The sequence below is a fragment of the Anthonomus grandis genome, chromosome 1, assembly GCF_022605725.1.
Source record: "Anthonomus grandis grandis chromosome 1, icAntGran1.3, whole genome shotgun sequence".
NCBI classification, from domain to species: Eukaryota; Metazoa; Arthropoda; class Insecta; order Coleoptera; family Curculionidae; genus Anthonomus; species Anthonomus grandis.
This window is the reverse complement of record NC_065546.1, coordinates 18,228,011-18,251,219: the sequence shown is the minus strand read 5'-3', so window position 1 is coordinate 18,251,219 and position 23,209 is coordinate 18,228,011. Positions and strand designations below refer to the sequence as shown.

The window sequence follows — 23,209 nt, the reverse complement described above, 5'->3', positions numbered from 1 at the left end:
GAACATTTTCAAGAAAATATTCTGCAGCATTTGTCGCTGTTGAAAAGTTGGTGGAAAGTTGGTCCTTGCATGCTTTCGGCAGTTTTCATGCATTTTGAACTTTATATATGGCGTGACCATAAATGATTTCTCTCACAGTGCTGATGGGCGGAGGGAACAAAACACAATGCTTACAAACAGCACATTTTAGTCGCTTGGAATATACTAGCCATGGTGCATCACTTTCCAAATCGTAGTTTCTGGACGGGATCCAAGGATTCTTTTTTTTCTTCTTTTGCGTGTTGTCCCTAAAAAATTAATACACAAAATTACTCTTACGATGTTTAGGCATAGGACGAAATATGGAAAAAAATCAAGATACCTATAATAAAATCACATTGAAATATCATTTACTTCGGACTTAATCAAAGACTTTATTCATATTAGGTTTTGTTTTGTTTTGACTAACCTCTTTCCTGATATCCATTTTACAGAGTAATATTTCCAGTATCCAGCTATTGCGCAGTAAACTAAATTAAATCTCGTGTCGCCGCAACTAAACTATAAGACACTATGGCGCATGAAATATTCGTTCGTATTAAACTCCGAACTGAATTGTATTCGTTGTCTCGTCGAGCTGAATTGCCTTACTCTGCCTTAAAATTCCGCTTATATATTCAAATATTCCTGCTCCCGAAATACTCGACTCTCGACTCTATTTCCGCCCTTGTCTCATACTTGCTATCAATGCCTTTCCTTTCCAGCTAGAACGTTCTTTGTTCAATAAAAAAAAAATCACTAAGATGTCGCTATTGATCGTATAAATTGATGCTATTTCAGATTTATCTTATTCTCTTTACTGGAAAAAAGACTGTCGTCCGTAATAGCGCTAGATGTTTTTTTCTCCCAAATATGTTTGGCTTTAATCTTAGATGGCTCTGATTGTCTTGTCGGGAGAGGAAACTACAAGATGCGAGGGTTTCACGGGAGATTTAAATTATATTGAGGCGCTAACAGTATATTATATCGAATGTTATAGAATATTTAATTATAGATAAAAAAATATAAAATCAAAATATCTGACTGAAAAGATATTTTGCTTCTAACACTTCTTTTTGCGCAGAGTAGGTACCACGTTTTTAATTCCCACTTGCCAGGCAAATTGACGTTTATTTTATCTTTAGGCAACTAATAACAAAAAGAGCTGGTACAGTATAAGAGCAACTAACACAACAATTTAGAGAGTATGAAAATAGAATTCCTAACCTAGAAGAGGAATTCCATGTCTTAAAGCCAGAGAGAAAAAGAACTGAGCAGACTGTCTCAAAGTGAGCTTAGGGCCGTGACTTGTCGGGCAACATAGGGAATGGTGTTGGGACCACGGCTTTTGACCATCTACAGAAATAATGCCTTTTTCTGCAAAAAGAACAAGGCATGATAATAAGTTTTGCAGATGATGCTGCAATTTGTTTACAAGGGTAGCAACTGGAATGAAGTAAAAATAAAGCTGAAAAGGATTTATCTGTTATATTTAAATGGTTTCAAGATAACGCTTTGCAAAAATAAAATAAAGTTTGCAACGTTTTCTTCGTATACAGTAACGTAACCTACCCAACTTTTGTTTCTGAACATCACCGACAACGTGATTATCTCTCGAAGTGACTTAAATACCTAGGAATAATATTATAAATAAATACAAGGAATAATATCCAGCATTTGAAATGGGATGAACAAATAAAACACGTAATTTCAAAAACTAAATATTAATTACACGGTTCTCCTATCTTTAATTTCACCTTAAGATAATTAAAAACTCTCTGTTATGGATTACTACAGTCTCAGATTAACTATGGAATTGTAGACTGGGGTGGTGTAAGCGATTGCTACTTAAATAATCTGAAAGTAATTCAAAAACGAATTTTAAAATAATTTTACAGGGACAAAATTTACCCCAGCATTCTTTTATACGAAGAAGCAAATGTTTTTGATGTAGAACAACTCTGCTTTAAACAAAAAAAAAAATCTACTTAACCTGACACACGAAAAAAACTAGATTTATGAACAACCGTATAATGGTCCCGGCTTATAAGACGAATATTTAGCATAGATCAAGTGAGTACCTTGCCCCAAATTTGTATAATTTTTTGTCATAGGAGTTAAGAAATAACATTTCGTAAATTGTTTAGAAGTAAATTTAAAAAATTGTTATTACGAATGGTGCCATTATAAATAGTTCGTATACATAAAGAATTATTCTACACAAATGGATAAAACATAATACTGTCAATAAAAATATATGTAATATAAGTAACCCTTTCTTATACCTCCCAAACATAAGTTACTTATACTTCTGTGTAATTTATTTATTTGTAATTAAGAGAAAGTGTATACTACATAAAATGGGTCTGTTATAAATTTTTTACTACTGCATTAAATAAAAAAACGAGATAAAACTTATCGGTTGGTTTCCTTACTGCTTATTTTGAAAAAATTTTATGTTGACGTCCAAGCAAAATTAATACAAAATCAAAATTTTAGACCTGCTAGCCTCGATTGCGAAGAAAGAACAAGAACCACGTTTTTCAGCTGCTCTGTCTTGGAAGAAAGTTTTTCCAACTGCAACCCAGAGCCCACCCCCACCCCGCCAACCACTCCTCAGGACTGCCAAATGTGTGTCTTAACCAATAATTCCGTAAGTTACTCGAACAAATTAAATTAAACAAATAAAATCAATTCCTTTAGATTATGTTTAAGCAATATGCTCTAGTCTTATATAAAATGCATATCCTAGGATTCCCTTTGAGTCTAATATGTATGTGGCAAGCAACGTGTAACCCGGTTTATTATGCCATACGGCAGGCTGTTAAGCGCCTTTATCCTTTATACAATATAGTGTATGACCTATTTAAACTGAATTTTAAAGAACTGATATTTGTGTCAGGTGGCACCTTCTGACATAAAAATCCCTCCAAAGAAGATGCGAAAGAAATGGAATTGCTGTGTGTCAGTGCCTGACAGTCCGGATGATCCGCACAGTCCTCCTGAACCCCGCTGTTTGCTATCCCTTTGCAAACACAAAGCGAAGAGCAAAAAACTACCGCCAGGTTTGGAAGGAAGAAGTCACAGGACTCACGGGTATTGGTCCAGTGCCAAGTTGAGGTTACTTTTTAGAGTTTTAGGTACGTTTTTAACAAATATATTGTGAAAAATTTGTAATATACAGTGCATCCGTAAAGTAGCGGATAAATTCAATAAAAATGAAATGGATCGTTTCTGAAAAAAATGCCTGGAACCGTCGATTTTAATATCGGGTTTAGGGTTTTTCTACATGGAAATTAAATACAGGATGACTCAAAAAAAAGATATGACGTCATCAATATGTTTTTAAATGGAAACCACCATTTTTTAACGCAGAATCAAAAAGAACGCATTTTTTTATAAAGGATATGGTACAAATGAATAATAATAAGCCATTTTGAAAAAAAATTATAATAAAATGTAAGATTAAAAGAATTCCTATCTCAATTAAATGTTGGTATTTTGGTTTTTTTAGTTGTTGTCAGTGTCAAAAAGTGAATGTATTTTGGTGCAAATATTTGAAGTATTTTTACATTTGCAAATGGTGTTTATCTTTTTGAGAGGCAATCAAAAAAGTCATCAGTCAGTGTCATCCTGCGTTTTATTACTAACTACACTTTATTACCTAGTGTTATTGTATGAAATATGACAACATTAACCGAGCGTAAAATAATCGAAATATTGTGCATGATTGGTTTGGGAGATATGTCGCGTACTCAAAAGGAAGTGGTTCAGTTGTTTAATGCAACTCATCCTGATCGGTCGCCTATTAGTCAAAGCATCGTAATCAGAGTTGAAGCAAGGTTTCGTGAATTCGGGCATGTTCGTGATAATTAAAAAGCTGGTCGGGGTTCAATAACTGAAGAGGATGAGCTTAACGTTCTATTAACGGTCCAAGATAATCGCAAAGCCAGAATCACAGGCCCGACTTCTAATGTTAATTTATTGCGATCTACTGTGCATAAAGTATTGAAAAAGCAAAGTTCCACCCTTATAAAATATTCTTACTTCAAGAGCTATCGGAAGATGATTTTGATCGCCGAAATGAATTTTGTGAGCAAATGCAGCAATTATGTAATGATAACAATAATTTTGTAAAACGGATATTTTCTGATGAAGCAACGTTTACTCTAAACAACCATGTAAAAAGATAGAATTATCGATACTGAGCGACCGAAAACCCTCGTTGGTTCACAGCATGTCCAAATCGTTGGATAGGTAGATGAGGGTTCACTAAATGGCCACCCAGATCGCCAGACTTAACTCCCTTCGATTACTTTTTATGAGGATACTTAAAAAGTAAAGTATATGTCACTAAACGAGCGAGTTTACAAGATTTAAAAAAACAAATACGTAAGGAAGTTAGAAATATTATTCCCAATGTCATTGAAAACGTTCAAAAAGAATTTTTAAATTGCTTTGGTTATTGTCAGATTGTTAACGGTGCTCAAATTCGAACATTTAATTTCGATAGCTATTTGTTTAATTACATTGTATCATATCCTTTGTAGAAAATGCGTTTTTTTCTAAATTTACATTAAAAAATGGTGGTTTCTACTTAAAAAACATATTGATGACGCCATACCTTTTTTTAAGTCACCCTGTATATTTAATTTCCACGTAGAAAAACCGCTAAATCAAATATTAAAATCGACAGGTTCGGACATTTTTTTTTGTGTTTTCAGTGTTTTAAATATCAAGAGCTGAACAAATCTTACTGCTGGAATACTCTTACATTTACTTTAATTTACCATTATACATTTAGTCACTTAGTTCAACCATAACCCTTACCTTAATTTTTAGTTCAAAATGGCGCATGATTTATTAAAAAATATTTAGTGTGAGTTTCAAGCTAGTTTAAAACGGTGTATTTTTTAACAGAGTTATTCCGTTGCCATAATTTCTTTATACAGGGTGTTACAAAATTCAAGAAAAAATACAAGCGACAAAAATTTTGGCTTTTTTCGTGTCTAACTAGATTGTGTTGCTAGATTTTTAATTTTTTATCGAAAATATAAGATAGGGGCCATGAGAAGGGCAAGCTTCCCTCAATGATCCTCTAAAATTTGACTTAGAGCATTTTTGAGACCTAAAATGAAAACAGCACCAAAAAAACGAGGACATGCAAATTTTCAGAAGATTTGAGGCATAACTGTAGTTATGGTTTCAAATAATGTTAATGATTCCAAGAAACTACGCTTAAAATATTTGTACCGAATTTTATAACACCCTACATTTGGTGTCAGAAGTAAAGAAAATGTGCCCAAGCGTTTAGCCAGAAGCCAGTGCAAGATGAAAACTGAGAAATTAGTGGAGTTACTGTTGAAAAAAAGAAGAAGAAACAATTGACATGCAAAGAAGCAAGAAGAAGAAGAGTGAGACAAGAAATAACGAGAGTAAGAACGAGTTTAAAACCCAAATTAGTAAAGCCTTTCATAATAATCGATGAATGATTCAGAGAATATAGATTTCCAACACAGTAACTTTAGCTTACAAGAGTATGATATGATAATAAGTATTATTTAAATGGCACTAGAAGGGAAAACGAGTAATGAACATCAGAATAACACCAAATCACAAATTCCATCAGTATTCCTTTTTAATTTTATCAAGTTTCCTTGTTACATACTTTATTACTCCTTGGTGCTAAGTTAAGTTATTGTTTTTTCTTTTTTTTTGGAATCCTTAATATGACATTCATAAAAATAACTTTGATAAAACGCTACATATATCTTAGGGATATAAGTAAGAGTTCCAATGGAAAATCTGAATTATACAGTTTTGGACGAATAAACTTATCCTGAACATACTGGAGCTAATAAGAAAATGTTCGTATTGTCTGCTAAAAAGAAAATGATATATTTTTTGTGTATAAGGTTGAATTGCTATCGATATATCAAGGCTTATTCCAAACAACACCTGTAGCAGTATAAATAGTTTTGTTGCTACAGATTATGAGTCTTCCGACGAAGACAAAAGTTGTGCAATATTGTCTTTACTCAAAAAAGGTAGCATTAAAGAATTTTATAAAATAAATATAATCTTTAAAAGCTAACTAAAATAACTGCAAATGTTTTTTCTCTCTTTCTAATTTTATTTCCTAAATTATAACAAACAAATTAAGTTAAAATTATTCTCCTCTAGGTAATTTGGGTCAACAAAAACGTAGGAATCACTCTCAAGCGCAGTCCAACCAAGGACAAGCGACCAAGTCCAACCAGGTGGTACCCCATTCGGCAGGCAACGGTACCACTGGCAACCCTCCCGTCCCTATCCAGACTGTAAGTAATCTAGTACCAGTGCCCTGTTATCCAGACGTAACAAGGCGAGCAAATGCTTTGCCAAGTTTAACTGCCCCACCCAGACGGTAAGAAATGTTTATACAATAAATTAATTTCTAATACTAATTCTATATTTTAGACGCTTAATAAGCGAAATAGAGCTGGCAAACGCTTTGACTCTGCTGCAGCAACAACAACGTTGTGGCGCAAATGGAGGGCGGCGACCATCTGCGCGTCGCCGCCGACGCAGCGTCGTCCATCGACCCAAGACGCCTGCGCTGTCGCCGATTCGCGAGAGCGGGCTCAGCAATCCTGCCTCGCCGTCTCGCCAACCATGCGCCATCGCTAGCACTTGTACGAGATCGAGTTAATAATATGTTTATGCTAATTTGAATTTGTAACTGTTGTGACTGTATGACTATTTAAGGAAGAAAGGAAATCTGGGAGTCTAAATATTTAAAACATATATCTATAAACCCAATACTGATAGCAACCCATAAGCAGTCTGAAAAAATTTTGAAGCCAAGAAAGCGAGAAGGCAATATAATCCTTAAGGTAAATTTGGCATAAGTCTATCTTACAATAAAAACTTATAACTGCCTATGAATGATAAGTTTTCATTGATATTGTGATATCCGGTTAGCTAATCATGCTCTTTATTCATTACCTTCAAAACAAGGATTATTGCTGGCTATTATTATTGCGAAAGCCCTGGGCAATTAACGATAAGAACGTTTTAAGCCTACTCAGATCGCCCGTTTTTACTGTAACATAGACTGATGGCCCTCTAATCTCTCTAGGTTGACATCAATTTTCTCGTGGTGTTACCAGTTTTATATGTCGGTACATATTTATATGATTTAAATATAACACGACTAGTAATTTATTGATATCAGAACGAAATTAACTTTTTGCTTTTTAGCCAAAAAAAAAGAGGAAGACAAATTTGATTCCAAATACAAAGGTTAAAGTGACTGCCGCCACTCAATTATATTCGTTACAGAAAAAAAGGATTTATTTAAATAGTTCCATCTTAAGTTTGGCACCTTTTTTGTACGAAATGCCCATTTGTTCATAATAAAACCCTATTCAAAAATTACTTGTGGTATGTACTATGTCCGGGACTACTTAGCGCTATTAGGCTACTTATCAGTGCTAAAAAATTTGCAACTACGCTCAAATCAGCAATAGTTGTTACTTTTTTATAGTTTTTATTATAGATTTTGTATGGAAATATCAACTAAGTAATTAATATATAAAGAATGTTGCACAATAAGATGTTGATTCTTAAGTCTAGTAACTTTAAGCTACTAGACTTAGAAACTCTCTTTTATAAGAACTAATATTCATATGGACGAAATGATAAAAAAATTGTACGCTATTTTTTAGAGATTTCATTTTTAAGATTGTGATTCATTTTTCAGATTGTAATTTATTATTTAGTAAAGATAAGTAAATTAATAAATCGGATACACTGCAGCTTTTGATTTAGGGGAAATGCTTATTTAAACGTATCTTCTTAAAATGATCCTAGGAACAACACCTTATTTTAAAACACTCTATATAATGAGTAAGTGACCTATAATATACAAAAAACATTTATATCAAATTCACACATTTTGAGTGATCCTTAAGGACGTATCTTATACAAATAAAAATTACCGAGACAACTGTGGGTATTTAAACCTGATTTTTGTTGTTCCTTTTTAAATTTTTGAACAAAAAAATAGCTTGGAATTATCAAACTTTTTGTTACATCTCATTCGAAAACTACTTTCCAGTTTTACTATAGGGTTATTAGATCAAAAAAAAATTGCCATTATAAAACATGTAGGAATAAAGAATATTGATAAAATTAATGCGGAACAAAACTTATCTTTTCCGTAATAAATATGTAATTTTATTCCTGTTTGCTGTTGTCTAAAGAGCGTAGGGCATTAATCCCTTTTATACGAAATATCTAAAAAAAATTATTTCTAAAAATTAAAAATGATGACTCTTGTTACGATGTTAAGCTAGTGTGAAACCTCTATCCTAGCATACTATACAGGGTGTTTTACTAAGTGATCGCGGCTGTATCCCGAAAACTATCAATATGACATCATTGGATTTTTTTTTTTAATCAGGAAAGTAGCCGGGAGAAAATCTGAAAATTTTTTTAAGTTCGAAATTTGGCGAATAGCTTAAAATACATTTTTTACCATAATTAAAAACTCTGGAATATTTGTTATTATAATACCAAAAATAATTTTATTGTTCAGACAGTTCCCGAGATATAGCCGCGATCCACGCTTAGTGAAACACCCTGTATAAACTAATGATATTTAAGCACATAAATACAGGGTGTTTAAAAATTGTAAACTATATGCAATAAGTAATTTTAAACGTGCTGTATTATGGTAGCGATCAAGAAGTTTTATGTTCGACAAATGATTACATCTCATTTCTGATTTTTGAAGTACAAATAAAGATATCCTGTAGACTAGAGATCTGCGTGACGAAGCTAAATGAAATATAATTTTATAACTCATGAAATATAAGAAAAAAAACCTTAAAATAAATAATATTTTCCTAATAAAGTGACAAAAACTATTTTAATATAAAAATGTGTCCATCTTTTACATGTAATGCTTTAACTATGGTGCTCGTTCGATGTAAATATAAAAATGTTTTATTAAATAGTTAAAACTTTGAGTTGCAATTTATATAAGAACTGGCGATAGATATCTTATTTTGCTTTGAAAAGTGTTATATTATCCATGACATCTCAGTCAAATGGAATAATGTTACCAAATAATCTTATATTTAATGTATAAAAAATATATGATTTATATGGACTTAAATACTAAGGTTATTATATTTGCCTAAGGCAATCTATGTGAATGTTATATTTATATATTTAAAATAACTACCCAATTTATTTAATTAAAAGATTCTTTTTACACTAAAAAGATGTTTGGTATGCTATTGTCTATATAATAATACAGCAATATATTGTCGTTATATTTATAAACAATAAGTGTTTTATTTTTGATTACCGGGAAATATTAACAAAACATCGATTTCCACATTCAAATGCGCATTAAAATGTACCTATAATATTTTATACAGGGTGATTTTTAAGTTGATACTTTTTTTTAACTGTGTATAGAACTCGGTAAAATATTTTTTTTTTCAAATAACTATTAAAACCGAAAAATAAAAAAAATGCATTGCCAAAATTTTATAAAATGAGTCCAATACGGTCCTCTCTAATTTAAATAAGTTGTTCAAAGTTGTCACCATTAACTTCAACACAACGATTTGCTCTACGTAACCACTGTTCCGTAACGGCACGTAATAGAGAAATCGGTTTTTGTCTAACTGTTGCCGCAGCGTGCTCAATACGTGGTATTAGTTCTTCTTGTGTGTCGATAGGCGTCTTGAAAACTAAACTTTTCATATACCCCCACAAAAAAAAGTCACATGGATTTAGGTCTGGCGACCTTGGTGGCCATGCAACTGGTCCATTTCGGCCAATCCACCGATTTGGGTAACTTATATCCAAAAATTCGCTCACTTCTCGTCTAAAATGGGGAAGTGCTCCATCCTGCCGAAGCCACATAGCTTGCCTGATATTCAGTGGCACGTCTTCTAACAGAACAGGCAGATTATTTTGCAAAAAGTCCAAATAAACATCGCCCGTCAAACGGTCTGGTAAGATAAATGGTCCAACAAGTATCCCATTCACAATTGCTGCCCACACATTAGCAGAAAAGCGGTGTTGCAAATTGGTTCTGCGAATTGCATGGGGATTATCAACAGACCAAACATGCGTATTTCGAAAATTGTTGAAATTGACACTCTCCATAAATAAGCAACATATCCACAAGTTCATTGTTTTCATAACGATGTGTGTGATTTTTAGGATTTGCAAATTTAAAATTAACAACAATAAACCAAAAGTGTCTAAGACTAACTTATCGGTACAATGCGTGATCGATAATACAAAAATTCGAGCAAAAACTAAACATAAACAGACGATGAAAAACAAACCCATATTCACTTTTTTTTATTCTGTATGTCCCTTGTTTTTAAGTGTATCGAAAGAAGCTATTTGAAAAAAAATTATATTTTACCGAGTTCTATACACAGTTAAAAAAAGAAGTATCAACTTAAAAATCACCCTGTATAGATATTCTATAGATATTCCAGGAATGTTTAAGTTTTCTGAATATATACAGGATGCGTCAGCAAGAGGTACAGCAAAGATAGTATCTAAACCATACGAGATAGAGCACAAATATTTATAGCAAAGTTGTAGCACTTCTAAACATCTACAAACTAAAAATTGTCTTACATATACCTACAGGTTAGGTCACAAAAAAGTTCATAATCTTCATCTTACATCATTTTTTTTTCAAACCGAACGGCATAAAGGGGGCCTTATTTCAAAAAATATTTAGGCATAAAGAGAGCTTTACTTTGATATAACATTTAAAAAATTTCCTACAAATTCAACCTAGACTTACAAAATTGGTATCACAGTCTAAGATATCTTTTAACGACTGGCAGTGTAATTTTTTTTTTATTACAAAGTGTTAAAAAATTTTTAATTTACACTCGGTATATTTGTATGTTATTAAATTTAGTTTAATAAATTAAATATATTGTATTCAATATGACCTCACAAATTTTATGCCCTAACATTAATTTTTTTTGAAAATGAGTCAACAACCTTTCTCAACATAATTGCCGTAACTGTTTCAAAAATCTGCCGAATTTTGATTTCCATATTTTCACTTTCGGTAGGAGTCGTTTAGTATATTTTCCTTTACATATCCTTACAAGAAAAAATCCAGTTTGGTCAAATCGGGAGACCTTGCTTGCCAAGGTACCGGTCCACCTCTATGTACCCATCAATAATCAAGATTCTAATTTTAAAACATTCTAACACCTTGACTATAGTGAGCTAGAGCCCCATCATGCTTAAAGCAGGTACCTTCCCAAAAATGGACGAGGAACGCTTGTAAAAGAATATTTAAATCATTTTGTAAGAAGTTAAGATATATTTTACCTGTAAGATGCCCATTAAAAAATTACGGTTCAATAACGTTACAAACCAATAAACACTATCTGTTGCTGATTAATTTCTCTAGTAAGAAATGGAAAAGTAGGTTCGTCTAACAAAGGCACCAGATCAAAAAATTCAGGCTGATACATCTTATTTTGCGCCCACTGAAAAATCCTGTGGTTCTAATTCTTGTAATAATTGGTTATTGAGGTGTCGAGTACTTTTTTGAGACCCTTAATTAAAATTACTGTTCTCTTCATTTAATGTCTTTAGTAACTGGCTTCACCCCTTCATGTTTTTCATACATTATCAGTTTTTTCGAATCTGTCCTTTATATTTAAAAACACTTGGAATCGGGGATGTCTTCTTTCAGAATACAGTTGACCATAAATTCTAGACGCTAAAAGAATATTTCTTTCAGCAGCTCCCAGGGCATACACGAGCATCATATCAATAAGTTCCTTATGTGAAAATTTCATCATGAATAATTAAAATAAAAAATCTATATGAATATTTATAATAGATCGATTAATTAGAAGAGAAAAACAGCCTTAGAAGTTAAGAAATTTTTAGATAAAAAAGATGTATCTAAATTATTATATTGGAGTCAAACTGATTATAAAATAATTCTTGACTTCTTATCATTTTCTATTCGATTTATTTAACTTTAAAAGTTGTGCATCGGCATTTAGTTACTGCAAGAAATACTTCGTTCTCTACAAATATATACAGAGTGATTCATGAAGAATGGGCATACTACACACGAAAATATGGCCATTGAGCTTATTATGTCTTATACAAATGTTGCAGGTTTACCAGATACAGGGTATTTAAAGTTGGAATTTTAATTTAAAATTTCTTAATAATTTTGTGATTTTAAGCAGTATCGTCTTGAAAATTGGTGACTTTATGTGTTTTGACATGAAAAAAAAACAATTTTGTAGTGAATTTAGCATTATTTATAAAAGGCGTTAGTTACACCCTATTACCTTGGTAAATTAAAACATATCTTTTTGCCTAATCAGTTATGGCTAAAACGACTAGAAAATCTAAAAGGCAGTTCAATTTTGAATAAAAAAGGTACTCTTGTTTATTTCATGTAACTCTATCAGTTTTTAAGTTATTTGCATTTTAAACATTCATCGTAAAAAATCCTAAGCCACCGTTATTACATTGGCTTAATAGGAAATTATATCAGTAACAATTTTAAAAGAAAACTTCAAAGTAAATGCTCAAAATGCCCACCTTCCACTTCAATACACTTTGTACGGCGTCTCCTTAAAGATCTTTGAATATTAAATAACATGTATCGATTATTTTTGATATAAGTAGTCTAGTAAACGTCGCCTCATCGGTTAAAAGAAGGTCATTAAGAAATTTTTTGTTTTCGGATTGTTTATCTAGCTGAGCTGAAATTGAGGAAACTATAGGCAAACTGGTAAATCTTGAGGTAGCAAATTTTGGACAGGAATATAGTGATATGGACGGAGATTCTCTTTCTTTAAAATTCTCCAGATAGACGATTGGCTTGTTCCTATTTCCGTACTTCACCGCCGAGTACTGAGATCTGGATTTTCCGAAATATGAGCTAAAACCTCTTCTTCATCATCGAGGTTGATATTTTTGGAGCACCATTTAAGGTTTTGGGACAAAAACATCCTGTTTCGTCTAGGCGGGTATAAATACGTCTGAATGGTTTGCAATTGTTGTCTTCGAGTTGGGTATAATACTAAATACCTTCTGGCTGCACCAAGTCCTATATAATTTGACTGAGCAAAAAACGCAAACCATATCACGCTTTTCACTGTTGGAATATTTATTATGACGTGGCATTTTCTTATTTTAGAATTTTTACTACAAATAATACACTCTTACTTAGTGACTGTCATATAATTTCTTTACACGAAAAAGTGCTGACACAATCCTACTTGAAAAAAAATGCAAAGAAGATAAAAATAATTTGAAAACTGATATTTACATGAAATAAACAAGAGTACCTTTTTTATTCAAAATTGAATTGCCTTTTAGATCTTTTAATCGTTTTAGCCATAACTGATTAGACAAAAAAGATATGTTGTAATTTACCTAAGTAGCAAAGTATAACTAACGCCCTGTATAAATAATGCTAAATTCACCACAAATATCAAAATTTTCATGTCAAAGCACATAAAGTCGCCAATTTTCAAGACGTACTGCTTAAAATCGCAAAATTATTATGAATGTTCAAATTAAAATTTCATCTTTAAATACCCTGTATCTCGTAAATCTGCAACATTTGTATAAGACAGGTTAAGCTCAATCGCCATATTTTGGTGGGTAGTATCTCTAGTTCAGAGATTGTCCATTCTTAATGAATCACCCTGTATATGACAAATTGTCCCAAAACAGAAAACTATATGTGCATTTTTCACACTTAGTTCATGTTAAAATACCCAATGGTTGCATTTTTTTATTTTGTAACCTATAATTTTTAGTTCCCTGGATGTGGCACTCAAAATCACAAAACTCCACTAAGCACAACTCTTTATTTTATTCTCGATGTAATTTTCAGCAAGAGATTAAAACTAAACTAAAACTACAAGTGACCTAAGAATATGGAAAAATGAAACATGGCTGAACAAAGTTTAAACACAAACTAAATATACAATTTACAATTACTATACAGGATTGAATCTTTATTCCTATTAGGAAAGTTTTTTTGATTTTTTAATATTGCAAAACTTTCGTATGCATCAATCTTTGTTCTTTAAATCTAACATTAATGGATCCAGTGGCGGCGGCTGCCAGGGAGCATAGGAGCATGAACCCCTACTATTTATTTAAAAAAATAAAAATAAAATGTAAAATTAAAAGCTCCCCTCGTAAACTACATATTTAACCTCCCATCCAAGCCTAAACTGGCAGCCGGATCCGCATGCAGAGAGATTTATCGGAAAATAATTTTGAGTATTTCCACAAAATAATGAGTGGATGGTACCTAAACTTTACGTTCACAGGAAGTCACGTGAAGCCGGTGTTCAACAGATCACAGAGTAGATGTGTTGTTGACATGCTAAGGGGCAGCATCCTGCATTTGCTGCAGCTCAAAGTGTTTGCAACCTTTTGGCGTTCAGCAGTATTGTTGGTGTTAAATGTAAATAATATTAACAATGAATACTATTAAATATATATTTTATAAAATAGGCCACCGTCCTTTAAAGAAAAGTTAAAATTAAAAACTAGGTCGTCTTAACCACAATTTACAAATAAAATCAACGGTAAATCAAATGTTCGGAAAAAATATACAAGAGAGTAAAGATGGTAAAATAATGTCAGCGTCAAATGTACTTATAAATAATTTAACTTCAGGTCATTTTAATTTCCTTTTAGAAGCCCTCCATCAGATAACTCCACAAGTCGAAATATTTATTGATTAAAAATAATAAAAATATGCAGATAGTATATAAGTATGTAATAAATTTTGAAAAACACATACAGGAAATTCGAAATTATATTTTATAGTATTTATTATTTTAACAAGATAACAATGAAATGTATAATAAACAATCAAATAGTGATCAAATGCATAAACCACAACCTATTGAATTGCCTGAATATAATAGATAAATTTCAAAATAATTCCATAGAAAGACAATATTTTAGAGTTTGATAATCTAAAATATATATCTAACAATCTATCGTTCTTCTCTTATCTTATATCGTATTTTCTCTCTATCGTATTCTAAACGTATTATCTTGACCACTCTCCCTGTAAAACTCTTATTTTAATTAAACCTAATTATAAAACAAACATAACTGCAAACAGTTCTACAGTAGCGAATTTGATGTTTACCTGTTTTTGGACTATATTCCCGATAATTGTCCAAAATGGAATATCTAACAAATAAGCAGCTATCAGCTTTACTAACCCAAAATATGCAGTCTATGAAAGCTGAAATAATACAGGATTGGCACCAAACTAAACGAAAATATACAAGCTTTTAAAAAACTCGATAAGGAGAATAAAGCAGTCAGAGACAAAGTTCATCAATTAGAATATCAGACTCGTTCCAAAAACCTCGTCCTGTTTGGCATTAAGGAAACTATTCATGAAGATATTAATTAAGTTTTTAATGAACTCTGCCGCTTGTTCCATGTTAAAAGCGGCGCATAAACTAAAAAACACTGAGTATGCGATCTCAGATGACCTAAAGATCTACTTGATTTAACGAAAAAGCTCCTATTTTATAAGTCTGCCAAAAACCAAGGGTACTCCGTTAAGTTGAAAAAGGACTGTCTAATAATTGATAATAAAACATGGCGCCTGGAAGATCTGCAAAAGCTTGTTCCACAAAATCCTGAACCATCTGAATCAAGCCCTGACCTACCACCAATCAACGTTCAACAACGTTTATCTAAGGGAAAAACGTCAGTTCCTGAAACGAAAACTACAAACACCAGATACAACTTTCGTTCAAAAAACTAAAACAACCCAACATATTCGAGAATAACACTTCATCACGCTATTATGAAAATGTGCACGGCTTAAATTTCAAAATCGATACATTCTTTTCTTCAATAAGCGATTGGGAGTACGACATTGGCGCATTAAAAGAAACATGGCTAGATGGGGAGGTCGAGAGTTCCATAGAACAATATAATAAGGGGAAAGTTCTGAATTATTTCCAGCGAAATACGAAGTACGCCGAAAAGATCGAAGTTTAGTTCAATTTATCGGGTGGAGACGGCATCCTTCTGGCTGTCAAAAACCCAATAGTGTGCTAAACAATAGACACCTGTCATATCTCTAATAGTTTTTCTTATATAGATTTTATTCTGTGTAAATGTTTACTTTGTTATAAACCACTGTTTGTGCTTGTATTATATATACCTCTAAAAATAACCGATGAAAAGTTTGAAAGATTCTTTGATATGCTATTACAATTAGCTATGCACATCGGCAATTTCGATGTGCCCAATAATTATGTAAGTAATCAAGGCCGGCGGGCTAGAAAGAGCACCTATGTTAATTAATTTTTTGTAATTTTTTGAGTTAAAGCACTATGTTAACTTAATCTAATAGGCTGTTAGATTTGGTGTGTTGTAGTGCTGAATGTAGAGTCAGCCAAGATGAATTACCAATTCTCGCTCATTGAGATTTAGGTACACAAATATATATTATTTTTTAGGGTTAATAATTGAAGACCTTGGTGCAAGAATCAGGCAAGTCCCTGGCATATAGTGAAAGATATAAAGGCAAAAGACTTGCCCGTTTAACCGATTTGGATCAAGAAACAGGCAAGTCCTGGACTTGCCTGTTTCTTGATTATTGCATCACATTTTGCATCTCATTGCTTGCGTGAGAATGTGACACAGCTGGAACCGCCGCGCCGCTTTAGTATGCTTTTGGCACAGAATAAACGATCTCACAGAAGCGAAGGCTTGCGTCGGCTCCTTTGATATCCGTGAACCAGTTTTTTATAAGCCCAACTGACAGATGCACCCGGCGCAAATACACTGAGATATCTCGTAAAGTTGTAGTAAATGCATACACCGAACGAAGTCCTTTTATTTTTAAAATCGAAATGGTTATATTCATATAATACGGGAGCAAACTACAAAATTTAGTTACATTTCAAATGGGATTGTTTTGATACACGATAGAGGTGTAGGTTAGTATACTTTTAATTTGTTTTGGAATGGAATTTTTGTGTTTTTTTGTGGAAAGTTGTTCTATTATAATGGTAAATAATATTTGCCTTTAGTAAGGCACTAGCTGAGAAAAAGTCTGCTATTTGTGTGATGTAAATATGTTAACAATATACATATACATATGTACATAGGTAGATATTATTAAATTACATTTTAGCTGGAAGGTTTATACGCAGGTATGTTTTCTCGTATGTTTTAAACACAACACACTTGAGGAGCAGACTTGCAAAATGCATTTTGTCCAAATTTTTCATATTTGAGATAGAGATGGCGTTGCATTCCTATGATGAAATACCAACTTTTTATGAACATTTAGACAGTCAAACTGCATTAAATCCCCGTGTTATTAGGTGGTAAATTTCGCCCAGACTAACAAACTGATTTAAGTCCAGTCACGTTGTACTTTCAAAGCGCATTTTGTCCGTAAACGTGGACAAAACGCATTTCGATGGAGATTTTGTTCATTTTAGCGATCCACGTGTTAGAGCTCGGTGTTGTTTACAAGCTTTTTATAAAACTAGAATAAAAGTATTGTTTTCGAAAAAAATGGAAGGGTTAGAAGGGGAGCATATTGTTGGTGATAGTGTTGATAGGGGCAGTAGGAAAAGACAAAGAAATATAATAAGCCGTGAGAGAAAAAAGCAAATAAGGTAATTTATAAGGTTAGATTTTATAAATTAAGTTAATATTTTTTATTTAATCGCTAAGGTAGTCAAATTTGGATATCAATCTCGACAATTTTGACGTAGTTTGTGATCATAAAAATGCTAATTTTGATTGCCAAGAATTATTAAAACAAGCTCTGCTAGAGATTCGCCAAACGTTTTTTGAGCACCCTGACAAAATTAAGCAGGATAACTTACTTGCTAGCTACATGGATATTAAGGAGCCATAAAGAAAACGACATCGAAAAGAAAATGGAAAGCCGCATAATTTTTCCGTTAATTATTTCGTTTTAAGTTTGGTCATCTAATATGTATTTTAAAATATAACTAAGTTCAAATTCCTTTTAGGTGTTTCTTAAAGGTACTAAGAAACAAATTTGCCAGAAACTCTTTCGGGCTCTGTTCAGCGTTTCCCAAAGGCGAATAAACACAATTTCTAAAAAAATTTAAATTGGTTTAACCCTTACTGAAAAAAGAGGAGGAGATAGAAAGTCTCACAAGTTTGCAAATAAATTTAATGAGGTAAAAAAATGTATAAGCAATCTTAAAGGCAAAGAAAGCCACTACGGCCGTGCCAAATCAAGAAGAATTTACTTATCTGCCGAATACAGTATTGCCAAACTTTGGAAAATCTATAATCACAATGTGTCGGCTGATAAAAAAGTAAATTATAAATACTTTAGTAGAGTTTTCAATAATCACTTTAATATAGGCTTTGGTAGCCCGGCTACGGATGTATGTAATGTTTGTGTTCGAACTGCAACACAAATCTGTAATGCCAGAAATATTATTGACAAAAACGAACTGCAGACCAAACTAAAACTTCATAGGTTAAAAAATATTAGGGCTAAAAATATAATATAGGTTAAAATTTCAAGGTTAGAGCATCCCAGTTCCACAAAATAATGAAGGAAGAACTACCTAGCTTAGTGTCTTTTTGTTTTGATTTGCAGCAAGTGCAGGTTCTTCCAAAAGTTCCCATACAAGATGCTTTTTATGCACAGCAACTTTCAATTTACTTTTTTTGCATTACAGCCACTAATTGTAAAAATCCAGTTTTTTATTCATGGATGGAACACCAAGCTGGTAGAGGGGCCACAGAAATTTCATCAGCAGTACTTGATTTTTTAAAAAGAACTAATTTTGCCCCTAACGTAGACACTCTTCGGCTCTTTTCTGATGGATGCGGGGGGCAAAATAAAAACAGCTTTATCATCCACATGCTTATGTTATGGCTGCACAGCTTTGCTCCAGAAACAATTAAGAAGATAGAGGTTATCTTCCCAGTCCGAGGACACTCTTGCCTTCCAGCAGACAGAATTTGTGGAAGGGTGGAAAAGATCCTAAAGCGACACGCGGTCATAAAAACACCTGAAAAATATTGTGAACTTTACAAACAAGTAGGAGAAATTAGACAACTTGGAACGAATTGGTCATTGGTTAATATAAAAAAAGCTTCAGTCTCTTTAAAGAAAGTAATAGGAATTAGCTTAAGTAAGAGAATAATCATTAAAAGAGGTACGGTCTCAAAAGTGGTGGTAAAATCTGAATCTTTATATCGGACGGATGATCCAGCAAAAAAATTCCAAACTTTGCTAAAACCCAAAAAGCGCTTGGATCAAATCGTTCTTTCTGAAGTACGGCTTGGACATGAAATAAAACAGAAAAAACTTGATAGTTTAAAAAAATTACTTGTTACGTTATCTGGTGACAAATGGTACGACACAGACCCTGAGTTAAGATGGATGGCTGAAATATTTGAAAATCTTGCTGTAAGCCATAATGAAGATCAAGAGTACGAAGATGGTGAAGAAGCTTACGAATGCGCTGAAACTGATGAAAATAACTTCATTTAAAATTTAAAAAAAAACAAGATATATTGTTTTTTTGTTTTGTTGACATGTCTAATAATTTTGTTTTGTTTCATGTTTATGTTTGAATAGAATACTTTTTCATTTAAGACAGTTTATTCATTTTGTAAAATTATAATGACATTCAAATTGCATTTTGTCCACTATAGATAATCAAAATGCATTTTGTCCACCAATTTTTTGTATTTTTTCAAGTTGTTTTTTCACTTTCTTGTACAGAAACTCGTAATCGAGGTCCATACACTCAATGCCATTATATGATGACATAATTTTTTTTTCTTTCATTTAGTTTTTGTATAGTAGTTTTTTGCGTTTTCTGAAAATTGGTAAAAATGGACAAAATGCAATTTGCATGTCTGCTCCTCATTTAAGAGTAGGTATCATCGGCTTTTATATATATATATATAAAAAGATATATGTATGTATTATTATATACATATGTAGGTGCCACACATACGTCCATATTTTATAAAGGTATTATACGTTGTATAGTCGCCGTCCATTATGACAGTCTGGAACAAAATATAAGGTTTTTAAGGGTTTTACTACTACTATATTATGCACTTGCATGGGTAAACCAGTCCATAAAAAGACAGATAATTGAAAATTAAAGTCATTATTCTTTATCACACAAAAATACTGTATACTTAAATCAACCTTAATATTTTTATCTATGTACAATGTTATGTACCTGCACGTATGTACACATACATAGATACATATGGTTTAGGCATATACATATATGTTTATTAAATTAAATAATTTTTATTCTGTATTTATTTGCATGGCACGTCAAATTAATTAGGGAATATTCTGAACTTTTCAAAGCTTTTAAACAACCATAATAATAATGAATAATACATAATAATGTAACTTTTGTATACCTACTTTAATGAAAATAAAAACGGCAAATTACAAAATATCGCAAATATAGACACTAACGCTCGTACTAACACACTAATTATGACCCGATACACCACGTGGGCGACGACACTTGTACCCGTTAGAATGGGGGTAAATGGGAGGAGCCTGAACGAAAAACCGGTTCGGTAAAAACGGCTAGCCTTCGCTTCTGTGAGATCGTATATTCTGTGCTTTTGGCTTGTTCCACAGAATAGCCCCCAAATTGGGGGCTATTCTGTGGCTCGTTCATCGTTATAATTATGTTATAATTATATACAATCGAAGTCAACTAAGGATTACCACGAAGAAATGAACGCTGATGTTTTTGAAGATTATTTTTCCGAAATGATCAAGTCAATTCCCGAAAATTCAATTATTGTTATGGACAATGCCAGCTACCATTCAAGATTAATAGAAAAATTACCATCATCCTGCTGGTGAAAAGGGGAAATAAAAAACTGGCTTACCGAAAAAGAAATACCTTTTGGAGATGACGCGGTAAAAGCAGAGCTTCTGACAATAGTTACAGAAAATAAATCAAAATATAAAAGACACGTTATTGACGAAATGGCAAAACAACACAATATAACTGTACTTCGTTTGCCACCTCACCATTGTGAATTAAATCCTATAGAGTTAATTTGGGCTCAAGTAAAAGAATTTGTGGCTAGAAATAATAAAACCTTTAAATTGAAAGATGTGAGAGAACTTCTGAAAGCAGTGGTGGACCCTTGATAATCTTCTAGAAGAAACTGTCGAACCCTTAGTTATAACAATGAGAATGTTTTATTCGGATGAAAGCGATGAGAGTAATGAAATGTATGATTTATAAATTGATTTTTTTTGTATATTTCGTAAATATTTTTATTGTAATATATGTAAATATGGTTAATAAATTAAAAGATTCTTATATTTATGTACATTTCTTGTAAATGACAAGATATGTTTGAAGAGTTGCATTTTTTATTGGTTGGTATTAAAAAAATGAAATTTTACAACAATTTTTTAAACATTTAAAAAACAATCAAATTGCGGTATTAATCAAATTTTTATATTTCATTTTATTTGCCATAGTTTTATAATGAAGCTTTTCCGCTTTTAAGAAATGTTTCTTGTTAATTTAATAAATATAGGTTATACCTACCAACCATACTTTTTCTAAAAATCTGTATCTAATAGATAATAGATAAAATCCAACATTATTTATAAATTTTTCATAACAGATAATTATTTAACTTAAAAATTAAAATCAATATCCATAGTCAACACTGGCAACCCGTTTGTCATAAAAATGAACTCGAAACCATTGTTCCGAATTTAACGACCTATTGTATATGAGACCATACAGGACTTGTCCACTTAAAATTGGTAAAAACAGCCTGGTTTATCATTTTGTTACATGTAGAAAAATGGAAGACTCGCCCTATATTTATGCTACTTCTGCATAAATAATGAGGCACTGTGCTCTCACCAAAAAGGAAATAGAGTATAGTTAATTTATTGTTACCACAAAAGGCAGAAAATGTTAAAAAAGATCGAAAACGTCCAAGGCGTGAACATAAATGGGCCAGAAATGTTCGTAAAATTTCAAGGGCTAGTGGAGATGAATACGTAAATACTGCTAAAAAAAGTCGTGCCGAAAAGAGTGGTCGGAAGTGATTGTATTTGTCCACAACGGTGCTTCTTAAATATTTCAGCAAACCAGGCAATCGGTTTTAGAAACTTTTAATAAACTAGCAGATAAGAGAAACAAGACTTATATTTAGCGGGGCTAATCTCGTCAAAACTGATAGCCCGTAAACGTCCAAGGACCGGTGAAAGAACGCAAAGATCTGTTTCTGATACATATAAGGTAGGTAAAACTGAAAAATTTAAATAGATTTTACGATATTAAGGTTTATCAAACATTTTTTATATTTTTATGTATATACAGTAAATTTAGAACCTCTTTGGATACATGTTTCCATACTCTCCATAATATTGCTCACACTATACAAATACTAAAGAACTAACTCGTTCATTTTTTTTGCAGATACGGGTGGGCTCCAAAGAATATCAAGTGTGCAGAAAAGCTTTTATGGCCATTCATGGCATCACCAAACATCGAGTGGACCGATTAGCTTCTCGTTTAACGAGAAACATAACACCGTCAGCTGATAAGAGAGAAAAGCACGAAAATCGTCTTAATAAAATACCCTGTCAATTAAAAACGCAAATAGATAACCACATAAAAAGTTTCCCCAGAAGAAGTTTTCACTACAGCCGAGAAAAAAATGATGGGAAGTACTACTTACCTTCAGATTTGAATATTTCAAAGATGCATATGATGTATCTAAGAAGATATGAGCCAGCTGTTTATCAATGTCTTGCCAGCGGCGAACAATGTCAACCAGAGGTCACATATGACTTTTACTACCGCCTCTTTACATCGAACTATACTATAAGCTTTGGTATGCCCCGGTCCGACATATGCCAAACCTGCGATCGCTTAGTTAACCAAATAGCTGGGGAGGCTAATAATAAAAACGAAGTAGCTTTGCAAACTGAGAAGACCGTCCCTTTAAGTAAGGCAGAAGTATTTTACACAAATCTTAAACAAAAAAGTGCACTTGCCAAGGATAATCCTAATGTGGAGACGTTATGCTTTGACTACCAACAAAATTTGCCACTTCCGCATATACCAGCCGG

At 32.5% G+C, this 23,209-nt stretch overlaps 1 protein-coding gene across 1 annotated transcript in view; it reads left to right on the top strand.

Annotated features, from left to right (window-relative positions):
- LOC126735468 (palmitoyltransferase ZDHHC11) overlaps positions 1-9,234 on the top strand; it is a 107,215-nt gene extending 97,981 nt beyond the window's left edge. The window contains exons 6-9 of the mRNA XM_050439462.1: positions 2,518-2,671; positions 2,921-3,158; positions 6,202-6,424; positions 6,478-9,234. Coding sequence (XP_050295419.1) covers positions 2,518-2,671; positions 2,921-3,158; positions 6,202-6,424; positions 6,478-6,709 — 847 coding nt within the window. The 3' untranslated portion in view covers positions 6,710-9,234. The remainder of the gene's footprint in view (positions 1-2,517; positions 2,672-2,920; positions 3,159-6,201; positions 6,425-6,477) is intronic.
- The last annotated feature ends 13,975 nt before the right edge of the window (positions 9,235-23,209 follow it).